At 41.6% G+C, this 25,412-nt stretch overlaps 2 protein-coding genes across 3 annotated transcripts in view; one reads left to right on the top strand and one right to left on the bottom strand.

Moving 5' to 3' along the window:
- LOC121961985 (uncharacterized) overlaps positions 1 to 25,412 on the top strand; it is a 233,782-nt gene that overhangs the window by 175,027 nt on the left and 33,343 nt on the right. The window contains exons 8-9 of one of the 2 annotated variants that reach the window (XR_015775786.1): positions 16,987 to 17,125; positions 21,058 to 21,498. The gene's annotated coding sequence lies outside the window, so the exon portion shown is untranslated. Of the gene's footprint in view, positions 1 to 16,986; positions 17,126 to 21,057; positions 21,499 to 25,412 lie in introns of those variants that run through there. The other variant, XR_015775785.1, reaches the window with a different exon arrangement.
- cyp26b1 (cytochrome P450, family 26, subfamily b, polypeptide 1) overlaps positions 1 to 25,412 on the bottom strand; it is a 41,387-nt gene that overhangs the window by 12,048 nt on the left and 3,927 nt on the right. The window contains exon 2 of the mRNA XM_042512140.2: positions 6,974 to 7,198. Coding sequence (XP_042368074.1) covers positions 6,974 to 7,198 — 225 coding nt within the window. The remainder of the gene's footprint in view (positions 1 to 6,973; positions 7,199 to 25,412) is intronic.

Below are 25,412 nucleotides of genomic sequence, written 5' to 3'. Positions count from 1 at the left end.
CTCCACGGTTTGCATCCATGACTCAGCTGTTTATGTGTGACGGAGCCAGCTGTCGGCCAGTTTGTTGACCACTCGCCGAGAAAACTAGACGAATGTGTTTCAGAGCCACCGGGGGAAATATTCGTCAAGCCAGAGGAGGTTGTGTAACGTTGTGAATTTAGCCATTTAACCCGTCTGCACTGGATTATGCATAATTGGTCAATTTGGGCGAGTACTTTGCTTCGTCCTGCACACACACACACACACACACACACACACACGCAGACATTCATAAAGTCGGAGCAGCAGCTACTGTAGGACCAGTGAGTCAGTGTGTGTGTGTGTGTGTGTGTGTGTGTGTGTGTGTGTGTGTGTGTGTGTGCGCAGGCGGACAGGAGACTCTGAAAGGTAACTACAGGTCAGACAAACACATGGTATCTCCCTACACGGCCTGGCTGCCAATCAAGCGCAGTTTTTTATGCAGCGTCACTCTGGGACGATCCAAGTTCCACACAGGACGGGGGTGGAGGTGGAGGTGGGGGGGATTGTTCAGTCATTTTGCTGCACCACAAAAACGTGACTGTCTTCTGTAGCCTGCAGCGCAAAGACACAGGCTTAAAGACACACACACACACTGTCGCGCACACACAGACACGGTCGTCCTAATAACGTCCATATGTCTTAAATTATGTGAAAGTGCTGCGAGCTGCTGGTTCCACAGACATGTAAAGACTCCTTTATTCTTCTCTCTGCCCTCCTTTCCCTCCGTCTCTCTCTCTCTCTTTGCTCCCTCCTCTTCCCGTCTCTCCCTGCCCCCTCATCCATCCTTTTTTTTTTTTTTAAATATCCCCTTTTCTTATTCAAACAAGCAGTCCATACGTCTTCCCCGGCTTCTATCATCACTTTGAATCAGAGGAGGATTTGCTCTGTTGGCTTTAGATGTGGAGGTCAGAGCAGCCAGGTGAAGTTTAAAAAGTCACATCTGAGGCTGAATCACGTTATTTCAGCTTAGGATTGATCTGAAAGAGTGTTAGCGGCAGTCAAAACCAACTTTAACTGATTTTCTGTAACATCCACGATTATTTCTGTAATGCTCTCTCTGAAAAGGAACATGCATGTTAAAGTTTAGGTCCTGTAAGTGCGAAGTATAATTTCACAGCGCTGGCTCTTAATGTGTGTATTTTCACTGGATTTGACTTAAAGAAATAATTCACGGATATAAAGAGAGTTGTTGCATAAAACTAGCCCGTTTCTGCAGTAAAAAAGCAAAAATACTTTTGAAATTGGTGCTACACAACCAGAGAAAATGAGAAAATGGACTAAAATAATTTGCTCAAAAGGTAGAAAAACTACAACTACCAGAATGTACCAGACCGAAAAAAGCTCCCGCTGGTGTGTGACGTAACGCGACCTTGCCTGTTCGGCACAATGGCGGCCAGACAGATTTTGTGTTGCAGTTAAACGATTGGCGAAAACATGTTTCTGAAAACATTTGAGGTGAGAAATATGCAAATGCAGACGTATTTACACGAACAGTCGATTAGAGCAATCGTCTAATGTCAAAACTTATTGAGAGCTCCTGGTGTGGGGGTAAACGTTTTGAATTAGTTAATTTACATATTTAAAAGTTAAAAGACACAAAAGTATTCATGATTTTTGGTCGTCATGTAGCAAAAGCGTTCTCAAACTGCTTCAAGAAGTATTTCCCCGATATAAAAAGTCATAAAACTCGGCCGTCTCTGCAGTAGAAAGATGCAAATACTTTTGAAATTGGTGCTACATGAGCACAGAAAACACAAGATGAATCGTAATTTTAAGAACAATTGTTTGACAACCCTAATTTTTACATACTTTTTCTTGTTTTTTCTTATTATTTCTCTGTGTTTATATACATAAGATTAACCATAAAAAGACCCAACTTCCCTTCAGAGATCGATCAAGTATTTCTGATTGATAAAAATCAGCCTGTAGGTTTTCTCAAGACTAATAATACAACAACAGAAAGTCAAACAGTCCTATTGGACACAAGCAAGAAGAAACTTGGGTAGTGTTAGAATAAAATGAAAATCAGAGGAGAAATAATGCAATAAAATAATACAAAGAAATAGACCAAAAACAACAGAAACAATAAAAGCAATACAACACAAATAAAATGAAATAAAATTGATAAAACATTAATTAAAAAGGTAAAAAAAAAAAAAAAAATTAACATAAATAAAAAGACTAAATAAACTTCACCTCACTGTAGAAATAAACTTCATCATTCATTTTTTTAAATTCAATTTGACCTCAGAGATTGTTGAGCAAAGCGAAGAGGGCAGACAGACGACTGGCTGTAGGTCAGTCAGATTTGGCGGTGCCCTCTACTGGTGATGAGCAGAAACACAGGACTCTGTGAGACGGACAGGACGGCTGCACGCAGAGCAGCAGACGCTTTTCAGCGCTCTGCCTTCACTACATCTCTGACTCACAGCGGCTCTCGCTCGCTCGACCACACTGATGGCACCTTCACTCAAAGGAAAACTGGCTGCGTGTAAAAACACACGGAAAGAAACCAGGTTGAAGATGTCAACTTTAAAAAGTGACACTTAAATTGAGGCAGATGTCAATTCCAATCCCTCCGCATGTCTCTTTCATTCCTGTCCAGTCTCACCCTCTGTTTTCACCGCCTGTGTTTCTCCTTTTCCCTAAATTTAGGGATGGAGGTGGGAGAAAAAAAAAAAGAAAAACAAGGGGGAAGGAAAGTGTGGAAAGAGAGAGAATGAGGGAGTTTAAGGAACAGAAAAGAGAGTGAGAGGTATGTAAGAAGGGTGAAAATAAAGAACTGGCTGCCACTGTCAACACAGTGTGTATTTGCATGTGTGTGTTTGAAGCTAAGTTGGATTCACGCGCTGTTATTTCAGTATAAAGGGACGATTTTCCACTGCAGGTCGTGTCGGGCTCACTGAGGCCACATCAGCGTGTTTACTGCAGCTCACTTACTGTGTGTTTTCTCAGTTTATGTTGTTGGGCAAGCTATATAAAGCGTCCCAAATCATTTATTTTGCTTATTTTGTGCAGGTAGGAAAATTAAATACAAAATTGACTTTGTTTTTTTGTGATCTGCATGCGGAAAACTAATAAACTGTCACTTAAAAGCAAAATAGTCGAGTTCAGTCGGTCAACTGAAGCCCTCCGATACTGAAATGTATCAGATCTGAATCCATTTAAATCCCACATTACACCAACGTTAGGCTGATTTTAAGAAGTTTTTAAACCATATACCTGTTATTATAGTAGTCAAGACAAACCTAGGAACATCCTAAAATCCTAGAAATTGTCCTACAATCCTTGAAACATCCTGAAATCCTAGACATGTCCTAAAATCTTAAAAACGTGCTAAAACCCTTGAAATCCCAGGAGCGTCCTAAAATGTGATATGTCCGAAAATCCCAGAAATGTTCTAGAATCCTAGTAATATCCTAAATATGTCCTACAATTCTAGAAACGTCCTAAAATGTTAGATATGTCCTAAAATCCTAGGACCATCCGACAATCAGAAAAATGTCCTAAAATCCAACAAAAGTCCTTAAATACTAAAAATGTGCTAATATCTTAGAAATGTCCTGAATCTTAGCAACCTGTGTGGTGGCTGCTGCCATTGGCCCCTGGCCTCCTGTCATTTTGCAGAAGTGGCCCCTGAGGAAAGCTGAGTGTCTCTGACTCGGAGGAATCTAAAACCAGATCGATAACTGGGACCAGCGATCAGAAGCGACACCTAAACCTTTAGTGTCCATGAAGGTTTCACTCAGTCCAGAAACACGCAGATCACTTCATTAGGAAACTCAACACTGAGGCCTTGATACGGTGATGACGGCGATAAACTCTGTCTGTCCGCAGCAGAATATGTTTGATGTTGTTTTTCAGACGGGGGATGATGTGTGAGCGCTGGCTGGCCTCGTTTGGCCCCGTTTGGCCCCGACCGGCCCGTAGTGGAAAAGCAGGCCGCTGTGGCTCTTTGAGGGAGTTAGTTTCCTAGCTTAACACGGGGTTAGATGGAAACTGGCTGGCTCTGTTGATCCACCGAAAGGCTAATGTGCTGTGTGAAGATTGTTTTTCCGTACGAAAACCGCAAGGACGGCAGACACACACACACACACACACACACACACACACACACACACACACACACACACACACAGAAAAGCAGTTCTGGTCCAGTGGGTCAGACGGTAAGCCAGTCGCTCATTCTTTCTCTGCAGTTGATGTTGTTTCGCTTCTGCTGTTGACTTAGTTTTATTACCCAGAAAACAGGAGGGAGCTCTGCCAACCCACACACACACACACACACACACACACACACACACACACACACTCACTACATAAGTCTTGAAAACTGCCCAGCTGACCTCTCTGCCCTTCTCCCCGTTTTCTCTTTCTCTTTCTTTTTCGTCTCTCTCTGTTGACCCTCCTGTTATCAGAATGATGAAACAGAGTCAGACGGTCAAACGTGATGCTCTGCTGGACGGCGTCAGGTTGAAACGCTGCCGATAACGGTATGATATGAGCAGCTCAAATGTCACTGTAGTGCGGGCTGGAGGAGCGATGAGTGGATCCATCAAACCCTGGACTTTCATGCAGGACTCTGGAGTTCGCTTCCTGTCAGCTGGTGATGTTTTTTCTACACCTAACCATGTGCCTCTTTCGCCTGAACTTAACCAAACGGCGGCTTCCAGACGCTCTGTAGTCTCATTTCGCCACTTGTTGGCAAATGCCTTTTTTATGCCACATAAAGGCTTCAGACCTATCGAGTGGAGTATTTACTGACAAACGCTAAAGTCTCTTAAGCTTGTTTTAACGTTATTTCAGGCGTCTGCCTGAAAAAATCCTTTGGAAAATCCCATTGACTTTGAGGTGAGGGAACCGGGATCGCTGTATGTCTTACACCGGAGCAGATACGTTCAAAATTGAACACGCTTCATCACTTGACCTCTGTAGGGAAAACTTCTTCGTTTTGCCTCTTTGGGAGGGTCAGAGGTCAGACGGACGGACAGATGGACAGAATATCAGCAGGTTTAAGACTGCTTGTCTTGCTCAAAGACGTCTTTCCTTAAACGCAGAACTCAAACTTTTTCATCGCAGACACATGTTGTGTCTGCATCTGGCTGTTTGTGTTGAGAGCAGGGGAACGTTAAGGTGTGTGTGCACATACTATGCTTTTGTATACTGTTATACGTGTGTGTGTGCGTGTGTGTATTTGTGTGTGCGTGTGGAGCCCCCCACAGAAAGCCCCTCTTTGTGCCGTGTTGGAGGCAGCCTTCCTAATCAGGGGTCATTACATGAGGTTAGTGCGGGGGTCTCCAGGGAGAGGAGAGGGGATCAGAGCCCAGATTAGACCCAGCCGACCCCTCACTGTCCCCGGGCACCGCGGCAACGAAACCTGACCCCACCTCCGAATCCCTCCAAAAAAACAAAAACAAAAAAAGATATCCAGAGAGAGAAAACTAGAGACTGATTTACAGGAAAAAACACCAGACCAGCTTCCTGTTCATCTCATTTTTGTCCTTTGTGTGTTTATCTGTGACTTTGTGTGTGTGTGTGTGTGTGTGTGTGTGTGTATAGGGGGGTATGTGCCCTGGGGATAACGGGATAATAGGAGGGAGAGGTAAGTGGCTGATTACCTGAAATGGTCCTGGCACGGAAAAAAGAGAGAGAAGGGAGGAAGCAAAGACAGACAGGAGGTGAAAAAGAGTCTTTGGACTAAAGAAAGAGACACAAATATGTGTAAAAGTCAGGAAAAAGAAGAATTTGAACAAATTAAGTTGAGAGAAAAGACAGAAAAACAGGTGAAGGAGGGCGGGAGGGTGTCTCCGTGTAGAAGAGTGAAGGAGAGGACGGAGTGATGGAGGGGTCGTTCTCACGCTTCAGTAGCCAGAACGCTGCTGATAAGACTGAGAGGACGGGATAGCTTTACACCGGGACTCTCTCTTTCTCTGTGTGTGTGTGTGTGTGTGTGTGTGTGTGTGTGTGTGTGTGTAAGAGTGTGTCCTACCTTCCTCATTGTGCAGCAGATGACTCCAGTGCTTTTGACAGTGGATTCTTTCAAGTGCATGTGTGTGTTTCTGTGTCTAAACTAGTGCTGTCAAACGGTTCATTTTTTAAAACACAATTAATCGCTGAATTTAAAAGTTATTCGCGACTAACAGTTTAGTTTTGAAGACGGTTTTGAAGTCCACATTAACATGGTGAAGCCAATTTCACCAGAGTGTCTTGAATGGGAATTAAATAAATGCAAAGGAAAGCGTGCGCTGTAGTTAACTTCTGCAGTTAAGGGCGCTTTCAGACCGACCCTGTTTGGTTCGGTTGAAAACAAACTCAGGTTGGTTTGCCTGGTTTGTATGGTTTGTTTAGGCTGGTGCAGACCAAACAACTTTATCAAGATCGGCTGAAAAGGTGTCAGAGAAACGTCCTACAGTCCTTCAGGAATAAGACAGCAGTGTCTAGTTTCGTCATTATTTTTTGTGCTTCGCAGAGCTTTACTTGCCACTTGCTGATTGCTCGATGGTATGTTGTGTGTGATATGTGTGTGTGGTTTGTTGTGCGTTTGGGTGTGAGCTGTACACGCACGGATGTTTTTTCACAAATTAAGTTCTTAAGGGATAAATAAACTGAAGAAGTTAAAATCCGAGAAATGTTCTAAAATCTGAGAAACACATACAAAGTATTACAGTCTTTTTGTCTTTTTGGTGCATAAACGGCGTGACTTTTACAAAAAAACAGAGCAAGATTCAAATTTTCAGAGCCACCATTGAAACGTATTCATTCATCTATTATCACTGTAAAGGTGCTGCTTTATTTGATCAGTTGCTGGCATGATTTCCACCGAGAAAAAAGACCGTTTCAGGACTCTGACGTGTGAAACCCCCTGAACAAGCAACTTTCTTGCCCTCATATGACACACCAATGTCCAGCATGTGCATGCGTGTGTATATATCGTATTCGGGTGTTTCCTGACCTTCCTCCTCTTGCGGTGGATGTCTCCGATGCTGTTGGCTAGCGAGTTGGGTCCCAGCAGCGTGGCGGTGCTCTGAGGCCAGTCCACCGTCACCAGCGTGTGCTCGCCCATCAGCACTTTGCGCACGTTCTCGGCGCCCGTCACCCGGATCAGAGGGCGGCCCAGCAGGTGTGTCTTGAACACGTTGCCGTACTTCTGCCTCCGCGACGCGTGGAAGCCCGAACCCTAGATAGAGAGGAGACATGAAGGTCAATCATACAGCTCTACAGGTTATAACCAAAAAGACAAAAGACATGGACGCTGAAGAGACAAGGATTTGAGGAAGTTGTTTACCATCAGACAAATTGAAACCATACTCGTCCAAGGACACCTGGTGCTTTTCCATCCTTAAATCACCCAGTGTTTTCTGTGTTTTTAGCCATTTTGATATTTTGTTAAAATATGTCAATTTTTTTGTTTAATTTTTTTTAGCTACTTTTTTCTTAAAGTTTAAAAATATTTTTTAAAATGTATTTATTGTAATTATTTGTGTTTTTTAAAACTAATTTTTACAACTTACATCTTTGCTCATTTTTCAAAATTTTTTGGGATAATTTCTCCTTTTATTGCTCATTGCTGCCTCCCAATGTCTTTAAGGAAATCAAGCCAATTTGCTTGGTTTTTAAACGGTTAAAGGATGCTTTGCGGAGCGGCGACAATCATCGTCTTTCGTCATCTGAATCGTGATTCTCCTCCTTCTCACCATCACATCATTAACAAAACTTTCTCTCCGAGCTGCCAAAAGACACTGATGGTATTTTGCAAACCAGATCTTTCCAGTTTTAAGCTCCGCAGCGATTCTTACGACTGATTTTTACGCTTGCTATTAATTTAAAACAGCCTTTAGGATCTGACCTTCACTCCAGCTTTGATCTTCACCTCTAAAAGCTCTGAGTAAGTATTTTCTCTCTCTGTGGTTTGGGGCCCAAACAGACCATTTCTGGTGGGTCCCCACATGCTAAAAGTTACTGATGTTTCCATCATCTCGGCTCCCAGAGCAAAAGTAAACTTATACACTGAAGGTAGCAGACTGCAGATGTTTGAGAAGCGCGTATACACGGGGTTAATTCAATGAAAACTGACTCAGGATGCCTTTAGGATGTGATCGGAGTTCAGCTTTAACATCCACCGATGAATAGTGAAGGTCAAAGGTTCTCCAAACATTTTCGGCTCTGGCTTCAAATACAGTAAATGAAATTTCTCATCCATAAAGACGAAATGAAGGAATGTAAAGAGATCTCAATGGGGCCCCTCAAGGACTGATCTGGGTCATCCTTTTAGCTGTTGCTTCGTAAAGTATACTTCAAAACTTTGGATGTACTGCTAAGATTTAATACGTAAAATGTGTATTGAAATACTTTCATCCTGTGTCTATAGTGCTTTTTTGTGGACTGAGGGACTTAAGAGAAACATCCTAAAATCGTAGAAATGTCCTAAAACCCTGCTGTAACCGGCCCCTGGCCTCCATTTATTTTGCAAAAGTGACCCCCAAGGAAAGTAGTTCTAGTATCTTTGTGTATTTTACTCTGCAGGTTCGTTAAGAATTGTCTTAATTGTGCACGTTTAGAGAACGCAAAAGCCTCGCATCCTTTTGTGAATTCTCCCTTTAGTGTCTCGCAGGAAATCATGTGTGAAATGTTTCCAGTTTAAAAGAAGAATATAATAAACAGTAGAAGAAGAGCCAAATATGCGATAAGAATGAGCTGCGAAAACCATCGTTTCTTTGGCTTTAAAGGGGAAACAGATGACAAGAACTTAACCTGAATCTACAGAAAAAGAGGAGCACAGAAACCTGACAGCAACGTTAAGCAGCAGATGCTGAAAAAATCTTGTAATGTGTCAAAAGTTCAAACTTTCTTGCCACAGAGGAGACTGAAAACCCACTTTTTCACACTAGTGCCCACCAGAAAAGGCCACACAGCCCATTTCAGGGCCCCTGCGCCGCAGTTTGAGCAGCCTGGCTGTCAGTAAACCCCCAGAGGACCAGAGCTGGAGTCAGTTAGCGAGCTGACCTGAGTTCAGCTTTGACGCTGACCTCTAAACGGTCCGGGTCACGGCAGAGCGAGAGGGAGCCGACCCCAGAACTGTAAATGGGCTGTTTGAGTGAAAAGAATATATATCAGCCCGAGGGCAGCTTACTGTGTTACACACACACACACACACACACACACACACACACACACGGCATACACACCAACAGTCGCAGACAAACACATCATTCACACACGTACAGTAAAAACACACATGCATGTTCAGGTTCTCCAAATTCATAAAATTCACCAAAAAAAGTGCAAAGCAAACAAACACGCAGAGGCCTAACTGCAAATTGCCGTGACAACACTAACTGGTTTGACCCCAGTTTACTCCTGGGGAAAGAGATATGTACGACTGTGAGGCGCACACACACACACACACACACACACACACACACACACACACTGGTGACATATATAAACATATGCACCAAAGACGCAGGGCTGAAGTACGGTATAACCGACATTTTTGAGAGAGAAAGACGGAGTCTCTTTCTTTTCTGCTTTTATTGTGAAGGGATCAAACATTGAGAGGGATCGTAATGTGCATATTACTGGAACTCAGTGTGTGTGTGGGTGTGTGTGTGTGTGTGTGTGTGTGTGTGTGTTTGCCTCTGTGTACAAAGTGTAAGTGTGTGTGTGTGAATGCATAATTCTTTCTGGGACTAATTTTAGCAGGTAGTTTGTTTCCTGTTTGAGACACACCTCTCACAGCAGTGGTGTGTATGTGTGTGGTGTGCATGTGTGTGTGCATGTGCGCGTGTGCGCACAAACATATCTTTTGCAGCGTTCCACTGACTGACAAATTTCTCCTCTCTGTGATTCTGGTTTACGGTGCAATTTGTGGCTACGGAGTCCTGCAGTGAAGCCTTGATACATTTAATACAATCAAATCAAAAAACTGCCGCAGTCGCCAAAAGCTGTTAAAATGGAGGAAATAGAAAATTACAGTAACTACCTGCTCAGCTGCTGCAAGTCACTCTGAATAAAAGAATCAACCACACATGAGCAGAAACTGTTGGTTTGGTGCTTTTATGCTTTTCTTCTCATCTTTATCACTTTGTTATATTTCCTCTGTGTGAGATAGGATTAATAGCTGAAGCTGTCGTCGTTTCCACAAAGTTTGGGGACCGAAAAGAGACAGATCTTAAAAAAATGATTGTTAAAATAAAAGATACAGAAGCAGAGATGTCCTGACAAACTAGTCACAATCTCAACTTGTCAAATACCTGCACTTTGTCAGATACCAGCGCACTGAGGCACCCTCTAGGCGCGGTATGAGATGCACCGGGTGGTGCCACATTTTTTAACCCTCCAACCAACTGCCATAGTGAAACGAGCAAGAAAATCTGCACAGGGCAGGTGGGAGGGGTGGTGGATGGGTCAAACAAACCTCAAACTTTCACCTAAGAGGATGCTGTTTGTGTCCTTATGCTAGTGATGTATGTCATGTGATGTTACATTGGGTGAGTAACAAACACACCAGTCCGTCCTCATTCCAAAGTTGTCAAATGCCGCCACTTTTGCAGTGATTTCGGCATAAGATCCCAACATAAAGGCCACCTGATCCGCTGGACGGTGTCAGATAAGAACTCAGTCAGACTTATGGACTTAATACTTACTTTCAGCTTAAGGAAAGTTATATTCTTATTAAACAGAGAAATACAATTGTGCACCGTTTGAATTCAGCTATCACTCTGACTGATGAGGCTTAATTTCCTCGTTAACCCATCAGAAAACATAATTCGAACTCCACATAAACAAAATTAAACTCACCCAAACCATTTTTGGTTACTACAGGTCCGTTTTGGATGAAATAAATCCTTGATTCACCAAGTTAGATGTAATAAAAAACATGTCGTTATTCCCCACGTTCTCTCTCTGCCTGCTGGCCACCGGCTGTTTACAGTCCTGTAATGTCTCCCTCCACCAACTAGGTGTTGCAGTGTCAAGACTGGAGACTGAGCTCTGGTGGTGCATGCTGTGCACTACATACAATAAGTTTAATAGGCAGAGAAGCGCCTGCATTTATGACGGTGTTGATATGTTTCATAATTTCTTACAGTTTTCGAAGCTTTACTCACAAAGACTGAACACTTTTCAGCTGCACATCTTTCAAAGCACAGGTGCAACTCAACAAGGAAAGCACCTTGATTTTTTTTTAAATATTTCAAATTTTCAGAAGATGAAGACCTAAATATGTCACCACACAAACACAACACGTCTGCCTTCTCGCCTCTTGTTTTATTTAGCTCCTGCAGCTCATCTCTTTCTCCCCTTCTCGCAACGCACCTCACATCTTAACGTCTCTCTGTGTGAACTCAGCCCAAATTGAGCACAGATGCTTCAGACTCTTTGCAGCTCTGTTGGCTGTTTCATGTTGCTTTGAAAACTCTTGATTGCCAGACTGCTTTTATAGATGAAAAATGCTGCTAATTAGCATTCAGCCCGACACGCCCCACCTCTGGAGCTGTAGTTTGTCAGTGCGCTTAAGCTGCTTCAGATGTTACGACCTTTTCACGAGCTGTTGACATTATTTTATATACGCCGTGCATTCTTTCTACATAGCTTTACTCAGTATGCATCTTTAGCTGCAGCTGCATTACATTCTCATCTCTTTCTTGCTCCTGTGGTTGCAAAAATCAGTCTCACTTTCTACATTTCTTTTTGCTTAGCGTTGCGATGCAAAAGGACAACTTAAGAGCAACCAATGTTGGATTTGTACAAAAACTGGGCAATATAAACCAATGCAGAAACATTTCTGCCATTGACATTCATCACAGCTACTTGGGATAACCGCCTAAAAGTCTCTCACTCGGTTGATTTATCTTTGAAGAGTGTATTTTTAAAGTCATATTCACACTTTTATCCTTCACCTTTTGCAGATTTTGGTTTCTCTTTCTCTCTGCCGATCTGTCTGGGCACAAACTGTTGACCTGAACTGTTTTCACAGCTCCTGTATACTTCCTCTTTTTACTGTGGCATGCACACACACACACACACACACGCACACATACACACATACACATTTTAGCGCGCACACACACCAGGTCGCCGGCTGGCCTCTGGAGCCCTCGGGGTGTGTGTGCGTGTAAGAGTGGGGTTGTTTTCCAAGCTACATTTTGCTGCCACATGGATGTAGAGTGGTTTAGTATGTCTGCCTGGCAGGCCTGCTCTCACACACACACACACACACACACACACACACACACACACACACACACACACACAGAGTCCAATTCGAAGGGAGTTCCTCAGGCAGCCAGACAAGGCTCCCTTTCACACTCCAAGATACAGCATCAGGTTGGGCTGATTGTGTACTTTCTTTGGTGTGTGTGTGTGTGTGTGTGTGTGTGTGTGTGTGTGTGGTTGCAGCTATGAGCATCATGTGTGTATCTCTTCATACATTTTCTCCTCCCATTTCTCTCTGTTTTCTTTTCACACACATTTTTGGCAGCATACTGATGGTTTTCATCCGTCTTAGTCCCCGGAAAATAATAGTGCGTTGAACAAAAAGTAACACTAAAATAATCCGTGTGTGTGTGTGTGTGTGTGTGTGTGTGTGTGTGCGTGTGTGTGCCAGGGGTGTGGTCTGGATGACATTTAACGTAAAAGGTGAGAAGTGTACACCCCTCCTCCCTCCCTCTCAAATCTGGCAAAACACACACACACGCAGACAGAGCGAGCATGGAAAAGTTGTGATGTAATGACGCCACACTTCTCATGCAGGAGAACACGTACAAAACCGCACACGGAATCACAGCACACACACATGTACAGAGTCGTAGACGTCGCCGCAGAGACGCAGGCGTCACAGCTTCACACTGATTGCGCAGGCTGAAACACACTTTCCCTCCAAACTTCAGCGGAGCGAAGGAGCCACCGCTGTAAACACTCGCTTCAGTTTCGCAAAAAGAGACCCAGAAACCAAAATTGCTACCACAACATTACGGCTGATTTTCACCGCCGAGGTCACAGGCAACAAACTCTGATGTGAGCTGAAAACCATAAAGAGGTTTCTCTTAATGATGGAGGGCATAAAGTTTTAAAGCTTTTTTTTTCTTGTGGATGTGTTGCCTAGCAACTAAGAGAGCTGCATGGGGAGGCACAAAAACGATGTGTGCGTGTGTACGTAACGAGGAGCCACTCCGTTTTTTCCAGCAGTCGCTTTTTGTTAATGTGAATAATCTTTGAACAAAACCAGGAATCAACGAGTTGAGGGTGCACTCACCCTGTTTTTGTCTTATTGTTGTTAAACTGCAGCTTCACGTGAGTTTTGCTTGTGCTTGTTGCTTGTGAAAGCAGGTGGTGTCATTCACTTCAGATGCATTACGTACTCTAATTGTAAAGGTGATACACATCCCCAGGCTGTATTTAAATTAGCGGTATCAAGGCTTCATGATGCTGCTGTTTTCACCACAAAATCTCCTACAGTCAATCTTCTACATTCATTAAACAATGTCTCCTACTTTGAATCACCTGCATTCATCAAACAACAAATCAGAGTTTCCAAATTTCAGTTTCTTAAACAAATGTGACAGTCTCCAACATAAAATCTCCTTCATTCAACAAATAACACAACAGTCTCCTACTTAAAATCTCCTACATTCAACAAATAACACGTCTCCTATTTTAAATCTCCTACATTTAGTAACACGACAAAATCTCCTACTTAAAATCTCCTACATTCAACAAACAAGTCTTTTACTTAAAATTTCCTACATTCAACAAAAATGTGTCTCCTGTTTTAAATCTCCTACATTTAACAAATAACACAACAAAGTTTCCCACTTTAAAACTCCTACAACAAACAACATGAAAAAATCTCCTACATTCAACAAACACGACAGTCGCCTACTTAAAATCTCCTACATTCGACAAATAACATGTCAATCTCCTACTTTAAATCTCCTGCATTCAGCAAACACGACAGTCTCCTACTTTAAATCTCTTACATTCAACAAACAAAATGACAGTTTCCTACTACATTCAGCAGACAACGCGACACAAGTCTCCTATTTTAAATCTCCTACATTCAACAAACCACACGACTCTCCTGCCTCCTCACTCCTTTGCATTCTTGTTTGTCCTGACTGTGACAATGACAGCGTTTTCTTTGTCACAACCAAATAATAATCTCCTTCTCCTTGTCTTTGTAAAATTGTCGGTTTTTTTCAACCACTTTATGTCCGTCTCTCCGAAACTCCCTGTCGGCTTTGAGGTAAAAGTAAAACTGGCGCCGGCAGGTTGAGAACAGCGAATGCAGCTTCAAACTGGACCCCGAGGCGTCATTAGGTATGAAATGCTGCACAGAGCTTAGGATCCGAGTTGAGGTCATATTAAGGTACGAATTCGGGTATCAGTCAGGTTATGTCGGGGTTAAAGGTTATGCACACACCAGTAAAGTGTTTAATCACAAAGTAAGTGAATATTCCTAAAGTATAGCTCTTTAAACTTGCAGTCTGGAAACGGCCGTTTGTGGTAACCGGCGATGTCAGCTTCTACAGACTCCCTTTTATATATTTTTTTGAACAGAGATTTATCAGATATTTTACGAGAACCTCAATAAAGGAGGGAGAGAGGAGGAGGTTTTTCTGCGAGGATTTTCCACACACGCCATCCAAACACTCACACATAAAACCTTTCATTACACATTCGCACATACACTCAAAAAAGTCTAACAAACGCCACCGCGATCTCAGAAAATCTCAGAAAATCTCCCTCTTGTTCGCACTCTCTCTCTGTTTCTCTCTCTCTCTACAAACACACACCCCTCACACACACACACACACACACACACACACACACACACACACACACACACTGTCCAAGCAGAGCTAGCTAGCGCGCCGGCCGTGCTAAAAATACCCCCGTCTGTTCTGTTGGGGTTGGCCTGGGGGCAACCTGGGCCCGGGCTTATAAATGTCCTCTTTGTAGCGCAGTGGAAATGTCCAACAAATGACTCTTTTATTAGGGCAAGACAAAAAAACAAAGCTAATTATGTTTACTTAGATCAACGCCGCGGCTCCACCAGCACACACACACACACCGCCACGCTGGGGTGACAGCGCACGCGTGTGTGTGTGTTTGTGTGTGTGTGTGTGGAGTGGGGGAGAAAGTGTACACTTGGTTATAAAACTGAAATATTGGAGTGACGCTTAGACAGAGCAGAGAGGGCTTTTCTAGACACAGAGGCTGATGGGAAAACAGTAGCAGGAAATGAGTGACAGTGCAGCAAAGTCAGAAACAGAGTCGGTCAGTACTTTGCAGGAAAAGAGTTTTATATTTTTTTTGCAGCCAGTAGATCGTCAAATATCATCTGCTGTCACCGCATACGTACGGATAATTTAAAATGAATGTAATGTTTTGCATAAGAGATACATTATACGTGTGTATCATTTGCATGATGCACGTGTGTGAAAACTCTGATTTCAGCTGTTTATCTGAGTTGCAGAAAATATCCCATAAATTGACATAAATGCATTTCCATTTAAATTAAAGTAGATGTGTTCAGATCTGAACATATCTCACTCGACAGTTTAAATAATTGGAAACTAGGCACATTTTTTGGTGCACTCAGTTGTAGATGAAGTACCTGAAAGCCACACTTGAGTAAAAGTACAGATATCTTACTAAAAAAACTACTTTGATAGAAGTTTAAGTCACCTTTTAGAATAGTCCTTGATATTTACTGCACTTGTGTCAAAAGTAATTTTATTATATTAAATGTAATTAAGTAGTGAAAGTTAAAGTGAAAGTAAATGCTGTTTATGAAAATACAAGTATTCAGAATTTCTGGGAATTATCAAGTTTATTCCTTCCTTACATATACGCCACTCAGTGGTGTCGGCATTAAACTTCAGGACTTAAAGGGTTTAAAGAAAACCTTTCACCTTCAGAGCCGACACGCTGCAGCGGAGCAGTCATCCGTCACAAATCTGTATCTCCTTGAATCGGTGCTCGCTCTCTGTGCGTCGAGACCAAATTTCTGCCTCCGTCATGAAGTCGGTCTCATCGTAGAGTGAAATGTTGTTGCTAGCATGTAGCACCTAATCTGACGTGCGACCTGACCGGAAATCGAAACTTCACTGCAGCTTTGAGAGGAGCTGTTTCCATTTGTCCTCACGTGTTTAACCTTTAATCTAAGTTGGAAGCTTGGACCACTGATCCGCCAAACCCTGATTTTATTTTGTAGTAACAAATTAACAAAAATGCATTAGGAAACAAATATACTGATAGATACTGAAGTAAAACTGGAGAAAAATACTTTTACTCCACTACACAGAAGTGTAGTGAAGTAACAGGCAAACATGGCAAAAGTATTGAATCTTGAATAAAATTACGATCTTCTCCCAACATGGGTCGTATTTAACATATTTTGAGAATTACATCATCAGCTCCTTTGTGTAGATTTTGAGTGAGAAAAAAATCAATTTTAACTGAAATTAGGATTTAATAAATAGAAAACAATCAAAAATTGTCATCGTTAATTCCTTTACGGTTGTCTGTTGCGTGTTAGAAAACATGTTCATGTTTCTCGATCTTCCATAGCCATAAAAAAGCAACAAAAAGAATTAACCCAAAAATTTTTTAACCTAATTAGCTGAAAGTTAATTAAGAATAAGCGAAGTGAACCGGAAAAAAGTGTTTAAAATATGATATTTCTTTAACATAAATATGTAAATGTAGTTTTTTTTCCTAAGGACATTTTCCCCTAGCTTTTTAAAAATAATTTGTGGAACATTTCTAACCAAAATGCTTATTCAGAGGTTTAAATACTTAAATACAGCACGAGAAAAGTGATGCTGTTCCGGGTGTCAAAGGGTTAATATAATTATTTGATGCCCTCCATAGTAACTTGAGCTCTAAAGTACTTCTAAAGCTGCACAGATGGAAGTGTCGAGATGTGGAGGACTGACTGCTTGTTTCCTCTCGCTGCAGGTGCTGAGGGTCGGTGCATGGCGGCCGCCGGCTGCAGCGTTTGTTTTCCAGTGCAACTTTTAACACGGGGAAGGCGATGATGAAACAACGCGCGCTGACGCATCTTTGACAGCTCAGTGTGACGGCCGCGAAGGAGCAGGTGAGTCAAACGTTATCATTAGCGACAGGAAAATGACATCTGTTTTAGAAAAATAGCGTCTGGGAAAAAAGAGGGATAGCGACAAAGACAAGCACGCCCAAAAAACCTCAAATTACATCAACGGAGAGTTCAAACGAGCCACAATTTAGTTCACAAAGGTCACAAATCTTTCGCAAAATCTGCAAAACAAAGTTAGTCTTCAGGATTGTGTCTAAAATGAAGGTTAAAAATTAAAAGTGAGAAAAGCAGCCGCAGAGAAAGACGAGAGAGAGGAAACGAGGTCAAAGGCTGTGAGGGAATTCCTTCTTTCTTTTCAGCTGTCAATCATTCAGCCGGTGCCAGAGATACCAAGGAACCAGTGTGTGAGTTTTTGTGTGCGTGTGTGTGTGTGTGTGTGTGTGTGTGTGTGTGTGTGTGTGTGTGTGTCTGTGTGTGTGTGATATTGTGTATTTGAATGGTGCGATAGGTCCTCGACTTGACAATGAACCCCGTCCCTTTGCGGTCACGCCGCCGCATCAGAGGGACAGAGGGAGAAGGGGAAAGAGAAGAAATAAGAAAGCGGGATGAGAGGGAAAAAAGAAGGAAAAGAAAGAGAAGAAGGGGAAAAAGAGAGATAAAGAATGAGAGGAGGGAAAAAAGAGAACAGGAAGGAGAAAGTGTTAAAGGGGTGAGCGCCAAAAACGGAGCGAGAGAAAGCGAGCGCAGAGCGTGGCAGAGGAGGCGGGGAGATGGGAAGGGTGCTGGTTTCAAAAAGGACGGATTAACGCAAAAGGGCTTCGGATAGTTCAGCCAAAAAACAAGGAGAATAGAGAGAGCGAGCGAGCGAGCGGGCGAGAGAGAGACGGAGAGAGAGGGTTGGCCCCTGACCCGGGGACATTATAGGAGGGGAGATTATGGTTGTTGAAAACTCTCTAAGCACTCACCCTGGGACCCCAGCTAATACCCTTACACTCACTCACACACACACGCGCGCACACACACACACACACACACAGCTGCAAGCAGATACACACACAAACTCAACAAATTCGTGTGAAGATATATTTCTTTCATTATGAGCAAATCAAATGATACGATCAAAACCATCAATCAGCTGATCCTGCTAAAACATGTTCATCTAAAGCTGCACATATTTTCCGTTCATCCGGTTTCATTGTCGTCCAAAACTTTTTAAAACACATCAGTGAGCCATTCTGCTGCTAGAAACACGGGAGCTGTGAATCCCAATCCTGTGGACTTGCCGTGGGTTTGGGAGGCATGTTTGCTTTTTTTAAAAAAAAATTTTTCTTTTTAAGTTCATGGCAATCTTTATTCCTTTAAATTTTTTGCTGATTTTTAAAAACGATTTTTTTTTTCTTTAGAGCTTTTTCTGTGATTTTTTTTTGGGGAATTTAAAAATAATAAAATTAGATGATTTTTTTTTTTTAATCTTTTAATTTTTTTTTTTGGGCGATTTAATAGAAAGCATGCCTTCCAAACCCATGTGCCTGCCAAATAAAAAATTGACAAAATTACACCATGTATGAAAGCCAGAAACTATGTGTGAAAAGCAAGTGAGCAGAGAAGAAAAGTTGCTAAAAATAATGAATATACAGTGCATATAGTTCTAAAAGTAATGGATAAATGGCCTAAATAGTTAAGTAAAAGTAATAAATATGCAGTTGAAATAGTCAGTATAAGTAATAGAACGCCACTCGTGCAAACTGGACTAAACAAACCTAAATGCTGACAGTTTAATTGAATGAAACGTGTTGTAACAATGTTGTTAAATATTGTAAAAACTGTATTAGCAAATAGTACGAATAATATTCGATAATATCCAGTGAATAACACATCTGAAAGTTGATGCGGTACTTTAGAAAAGAAACAGAAAAAGTTGGGAACCTTTCCATTAAAGCAGTGAATGTGTATTCATCCACAGCTGAAAATAGTCCCCAACAAATACATTTACTCCTGTTTGTGCCAACTAAAAACGACAGCTGTTTTTGGAAATGCTTGAGCCTTTTTTTTTTTTTTTTAAAAAAAGTATATTTTTGATATTTTCTTTTTCAGTTGGAAGAAACAAATTTCGAATTGAGCGCCACAAAGCGTTGAGAGCCGGACTAACACTTTGTTGACCATTTCATGGGATTTGTCGACAACAGAAAAGAAAAAATTAGTAATTCCAGCCTTATTCTTAGTATTTACACACAAAGTTCATAAGCTCTCTTTCACGCACGCACTCATTGAGAAAGAGAGCTTAACATTGTGCTCTATACTCGGCCCAGGACAAGAGTGTTTGGAGGAGGGAGCAGTGTGTTCTCGGGGTGAAAGAAGGGGCACGGGAGACCGCTGCCAGCACCTCCTGCTAATCTGAACAAGAGGAGGAGGAGGAAGGCAGGGATGGAGGGATGGATGAGGAAGAATAGAAGCAGGGAGGAAGATAAAAGTGAGATGGAGACCGATGCTTTTACCGAAAAAAAAAAAAGAAAGAATTTTTGATTGACTTGTTGTCGCTGGATTTGCGGTAAAGCTACAGCGACAAAAGCGAATACCGACATACTTTTTTAGAGTTTGAGGTGACGACTGTTGAAAGAATTTCATTAAAAAAAGGAAGAAAGACGCCGGGAAGAGTTTAAAAATCTCAATTTAGCAGTAAAAACAAGAAAAAATAGAGCGATAGGATAGCAGTAGCGAAACCGATAACGCAAAAAGCAACGGATAAACTTAAACACAAGACTTAAACATCGACTTTTACACACAAGAATAACAGAGATATGCCTCACGCTTGATTTTCCGTCGATAAATTACTTAAAATAAAGACGATGAAAAAGAAACATGGAGAGAAGCTTGAAAAAAGGTTCGAGGGGTGTGAGAAGAAGAGTCCTTGGAGGTTCAAGGGTCCTGCCTTGAATGTTAACACTGTTACAAACACACACACACAAACACACGTAACGGGGTGCCCCTTGTGTCCGCTCAATGAACTATGTATCTCTCACCCAGCAAACACACACTGGCCACTTCCCTGCCACTCTCGTAGAAAGAAAGAAAGAAAGAAAGAAAGAAAGAGTTAATTATTTAGCATCGTAATATGATCCGTCTGAGCTCACACACTCATGTGCACGTGTGTGTGTTTGTCTAGCTGTGTGCACGCTCTATATGTGCGTCTGCTGCATGTTATGTGCTTATATACTCATAGTATTTCCATCTACTGTGTGTGCATGTGTGTATGTGCGTGTGTGTGTGTGTGTGTGTCGGGACTGTGTAACCGCAGCTATGCAGCACACAGCGGGCTGGACCGCAGTAATGGAACCTTACTATAGATGAAGCCACCAGGCCCTCACAATCCCGGCTCTGTCTGAGCTGGTTAAAGGCACAATTCGCCCAAAAACACAAAAGATCCCACATGTGCTGCAGAGCGGAGACGCTCCGAGGTGATCGGCTGTCTTCAGCTGGAAAATAATGCACAATAAAAATGTGGTTTTTATCCACGATTTTATCATAACACGCTGGTTTTTGAGATCAGAGAGAGCCTGTAGCTCTGTTGACACAGATTGCGTCATGGAGCCACTACGAAGTCCGCTCTTTATGCCATCTTTGCATTTTCATAGAAAAAAATGCCGGTATCATACCGCTCCAGTGTGTGAGTTTAGATAGCATGAAGGCACTGTGGAAGCAAAAGAGGCGTGATGGCCAGGCTTTACCATATCACAATATGCTAGGGTATTTAGAAATCTCCGGAGCTATGTTTTTCTATATCGTCATACTTAATGTTAAACTTATTGTATGTAGTGCACAGCATGCACCACCAGAGATCAGTCTCCAGTTTGTACTTAGTTGTAGAGGTAGAAGTTACAGGACTGTAAACAGCCGGCGGCCAGCAGGCAGAGAGAGACTGTGGGGTTTTTTCTACAACTAAATTGGTGAATTAGTGATTTATTTTGACCAAACAGGAGCTGGTGATTGTTGGAACGGTGGACTTACTAACTACATTACAAGAAAGAGCACCAAAGACAGTTTGGGTGAGTTTTAAGTGTGTTTTATGATGAGTTAACGAGGCGATTTAACCTTGTCAGTCTTCTGTGATCGAGAGAAAGTTGAAGTCAAATGGTGCACAGTTGTATTTCTCTATTTAATACGGAAAATAGGTGTGAAAATATTACTTTTTAACCTTTTGTGGGTTTCTATTGTCTATTTATTAGTCTGAAAGGCATAGGCAAAGTCATATATCACGTATACCTGGCAAAATTTAAGCAGGGTATGAAGTACACTAATTGGAAACGCTGATGTTTAAGTCAAAACTTCTCAGAAACGTTCCACTTGCAAAATTTTGAAAACCACATTGGATGGGATGCGACTGCACTTGAAGGCACCACGAGTGTGTCAAAGAGGATAAGCAGAAATTAAAGGATGAAAGAAAAATCAATACCTCGGCTCAATCTGTAACTGGCTGTTAAATGTTGAGGGATTTGAGGGAAGTGCTGCCGGAGAGAGCAGGCTGCAGCAGGACAGGTGTAGAGGAAGAAGAGAGAGAGACGAGGGAGGAAGAGCGAGAGCGAGCTGTCATCGCTGTGTGAGATGAGAGAGTGTTTGGTCTGCAGGACTGTTATTACTCTGCCCACCATCATTAACACTTCATCACTGCAACAGAGACAGAGACAAGAAGACAGGCTGGCAGACAGACGGGCAACGCATTAGTGTGTGTGTGCACGTGTGTGTGTGTGTGTGTGTGTGTGTGTGTGTGTGTGTGTGTGTGTGTGTGTGTACAGTTTATATGCATGTGTATGTGCATTGATGCCAAAGTTTCAAAGTGCTGAACTGATGCTGCCTACTGATAACATTTGCACCTTCTGCATAGAAATCTATTGTGTGTGTGTGTGTGTGTGTGTGTGTCGTACACTCTGGCTCATTCACAAACTTAAATCACATATACACACAGTACAGTCTGAGTGTCTGTGCCATGTGTTCATTTCCTCTGGTCTGACCTAAATTCAGTCCAGCCTGTCTGCACTGCGTGTGTGTGTGTGTGTGTGTGTGTGTGTGTGTGTATGTGTGTGTGTAGATATCAGTTCCATTAAATGAGGAGACTTGTGTTGTGGCGTTCTCCCGGACGGCCAGATAGGTGATTTTCTTTTTTTTTCTGTGGAAGTTTAAAGAACTTCATTACCCAGAAACTCTAGAACATTGTATTAGTAGCTTGTACATAATCCCAAATCCCAAAGTTTTTGATTTCACGTCAAAACCATCAATTAATTTCCCAACCGCATCTGGGAACTTTGCACTTTGGTGACCCCAAGTGGAGGCAGAACTGTTTAAATTCAGCACATATAAATAATGTTGCATTTTTTAACCCTTCGAACCCTGCACAGATCTGCTTAAGTTCTTTCAAGCATATAAGTAACAAGTTATGAGTTACAAGAAAAATACCAGAAATATTGCAAAAAAAGAAAATATGTAACAGAAAAAGGTAAAAGAAATAATAAAATAAAATATTTAAAAAAAACAGAAAGACAAATAAACATGTAGATTAAATGATAATAATAATAATAGTATGGTTTTCGAGACATTTTTCCTATTTTTTGTTATTATTTTCTAATTATTTCTCTCTCCCTTTATGAAGTTTTTTCCAGGCCATTTCCTTTTCCTAATTTTTTGCAGTTTGTGGGATATCTCTCCAAATTGCTTTAAAAAAAAAACAGACCAATTTGCTCAGTTTTAAAGGTGTAAATGCATGTGAAAGGTGTCTGAACACAGCATGAAAAATGGATAAAAACGCTGTATAAAGCAATTTTACCTTAAAAATCTGTGTTTTTCCGATGTTATTGAGCTCGTTGTGGAGAGGCTGATAACTATGGTGGCAGATGTGAAAACACAAATGCCCCTATTTGGAGCCAGTGTTTGGTTTGTCCATTCTGGGCTACTGTAGAAATATGCAGGTACAACGCTGCAGACTCTGTTGACGAGTAACCATTTAATATGCAGATATAAACGGCTCAATCTAAGGTAACGAAAAACACAACAATTCTTATTTTCAGGTGATTATACACTAAAGAAAATACTGTTATTGTACTATATTCCTGCCAGTATATCCCCCCAAATTCTACACACTGGACCTTTAAATATGTTAAACTGTCATTGCCTCCTTTCTTCTTGACTCACATTTTCTCATTCTCCTCTTTTCTCTTAACTACTCTTCCAGATTTCTTAAACAAACACTCTTTCTCCCTAAATGTGAGTATTTATACATACAGTATATTTTTAACTCAACACGCGCAGCAGCACATTTTTGAGACCGATCCATTTTAAAGCGATCTGCAGTTTAAAAAAAAGGTTTTGTGGTCACTCTGCCAAAGACCTGTCTGCTCTCATTAGGAGCCGGAGCTTTCCGAAGGGACGGTGCCAAGCAGGAGCGTTACTACCGAGCAGACACACACACACACACACACACACACACACACACGTGCACTCAAACATTACCTACATGGTTCAGATTTATGTTTATATCAAGATACACACAAAGCATGGGCACACATAACCTTAAACGCATGTACAATTAAATGTTTGCAGTCATTTAACAAATGTGATTCATAAACACACACATTAATCTACACATAGACACCTAAACATTTTTCCAAATGCACAATCCTTTAAAGGTACTTTTAGACGGTCACCAATCACTTGTTATCCAGAGATTTTTACACTACGACATATTCCTCAGACACAATCTGCAATCCAGGAACAACTTATATTTAGATACTTTACTTTACCTGTCACTAAAGCAGCTGTAATCAATATTTTAAGAGTTTATTCTGTGTGAAAACAATGTGGCAGTATGAAAAAGTTCTCTGTTGTCTAGCCCAGGACGTTACTCTTTCAGTTCCCTGCTTCTACGGCATCGTTTTCAGTCGCAGTGGGCCAATGTTTTCAGCAAAAACCATCAAAAGTCCTACTGTGTTACCTGCTCAACGCCGAAAAGCAGACAAACAAAGCTTTGCTGGTGAACATAGATGAGAATTAAGAGGCTAAAGAGCCACATATTTCCCTTAGGAGATGGTGGAGACCAAAAACAGAGCAAAAAGAGAGTAAATATTGGACTAACATCCATCAGGTGGACAAAAACTTGACCCAAAATGAATAACGACATTGCTAATGGATGTGTTAATTAGGAACACTTAGCTAGTGTTTGCATATTGCTGTATCTGGCTAAAAAGCAAGATATTTTTCTTTGGTGGAGACCAAAAACAGAGCTAAAAGAGAGTGAATATTGAACTTAGAATCATCAGGTGGACAAAAGCTTGACCCAAAATGAATGATAATGTTGCCAATTGATGTATAAATGAGCAACTGTTAGCTAAAAAAATCAAAATATCACTTTTAAAAGGTATCAGGTTTGTCTCAAGATACTTTATCTCTCTGGATCTGCTTACAGCCTTTTAACTTTTTTCACTGTTCAACATGACCCATTGCTGCTTACTATCTTATTCAGTTTTGCAACTAGCTGAAAGGGGGCATATCGCCGCCTATCGTTGTGGAGTCGGACATACCTCTGTCAATAAATCGTTTCTCCCTACTTGCTTGTACGAGGACAGTAGTCCAATTTAATGGCCCAATGGAGCTGTAACCGTAGCTTGACTTAACTGTGCATGTAAACGTAGTGAGTGTTTGCAAAACTTGGTTTGGCGCTGTATTTGTCATGAAAGCATTAATCAAGAACTTCTTATCTCTTCATCAAACACTGCTGTTGAAGTGGAATAAAAGTCTGCATGCGGCTATTTTCCTCCGGTCTGACACTCTTAATCAAAACCGTTTTGCTATAAAAACCCCTAACATCTGCCACTACATTTCTTAATTTCTTGAACTTAATCAAATGCTCAGCGCGCTCCAGCTCTTGGCACATTCGGAGGTCGTTCCCCCCAAAGACAGACGACCCGTCTCTGTCTGACATGTCGTCTCCGTGAGCAATCAAGCAGCAGACTAGTAGCTGAGACATAAAACAGCAATCTGGGCAAGAAGGTCCCATCAGATCTCCATCTCTGTCTGTCTCACTTTCCCCACAGCGTGGATGAGGATTAGGCTGCAACCCAGCATCTCTCATACACTGTAAAATCTGACAAGTTGATCTTACTTAAAATAAGTAACCAATTGCATTGAAGAAGGAAAGTAAATACAACTAATTATCTGGATTTATGTTTACTTTATACCTTATTGCTTACCGCTTGCATAAAATTGAGTGAATTTACGTAACTCTGTGAAGTTGTTCCAACTAAAAAATGCCTCGAAAAGTGTAAGTAAACTTCATATCTAATTG

This window comes from Plectropomus leopardus, chromosome 23, assembly GCF_026936395.1.
Source record: "Plectropomus leopardus strain MGB_pleo_1.0 chromosome 23, ASM2693639v1, whole genome shotgun sequence".
Taxonomy (NCBI): Eukaryota; Metazoa; Chordata; class Actinopteri; order Perciformes; family Serranidae; genus Plectropomus; species Plectropomus leopardus.
The sequence above is the reverse complement of the archived record's forward strand: the minus strand, read 5'-3'. Positions and strand labels throughout refer to the sequence as shown.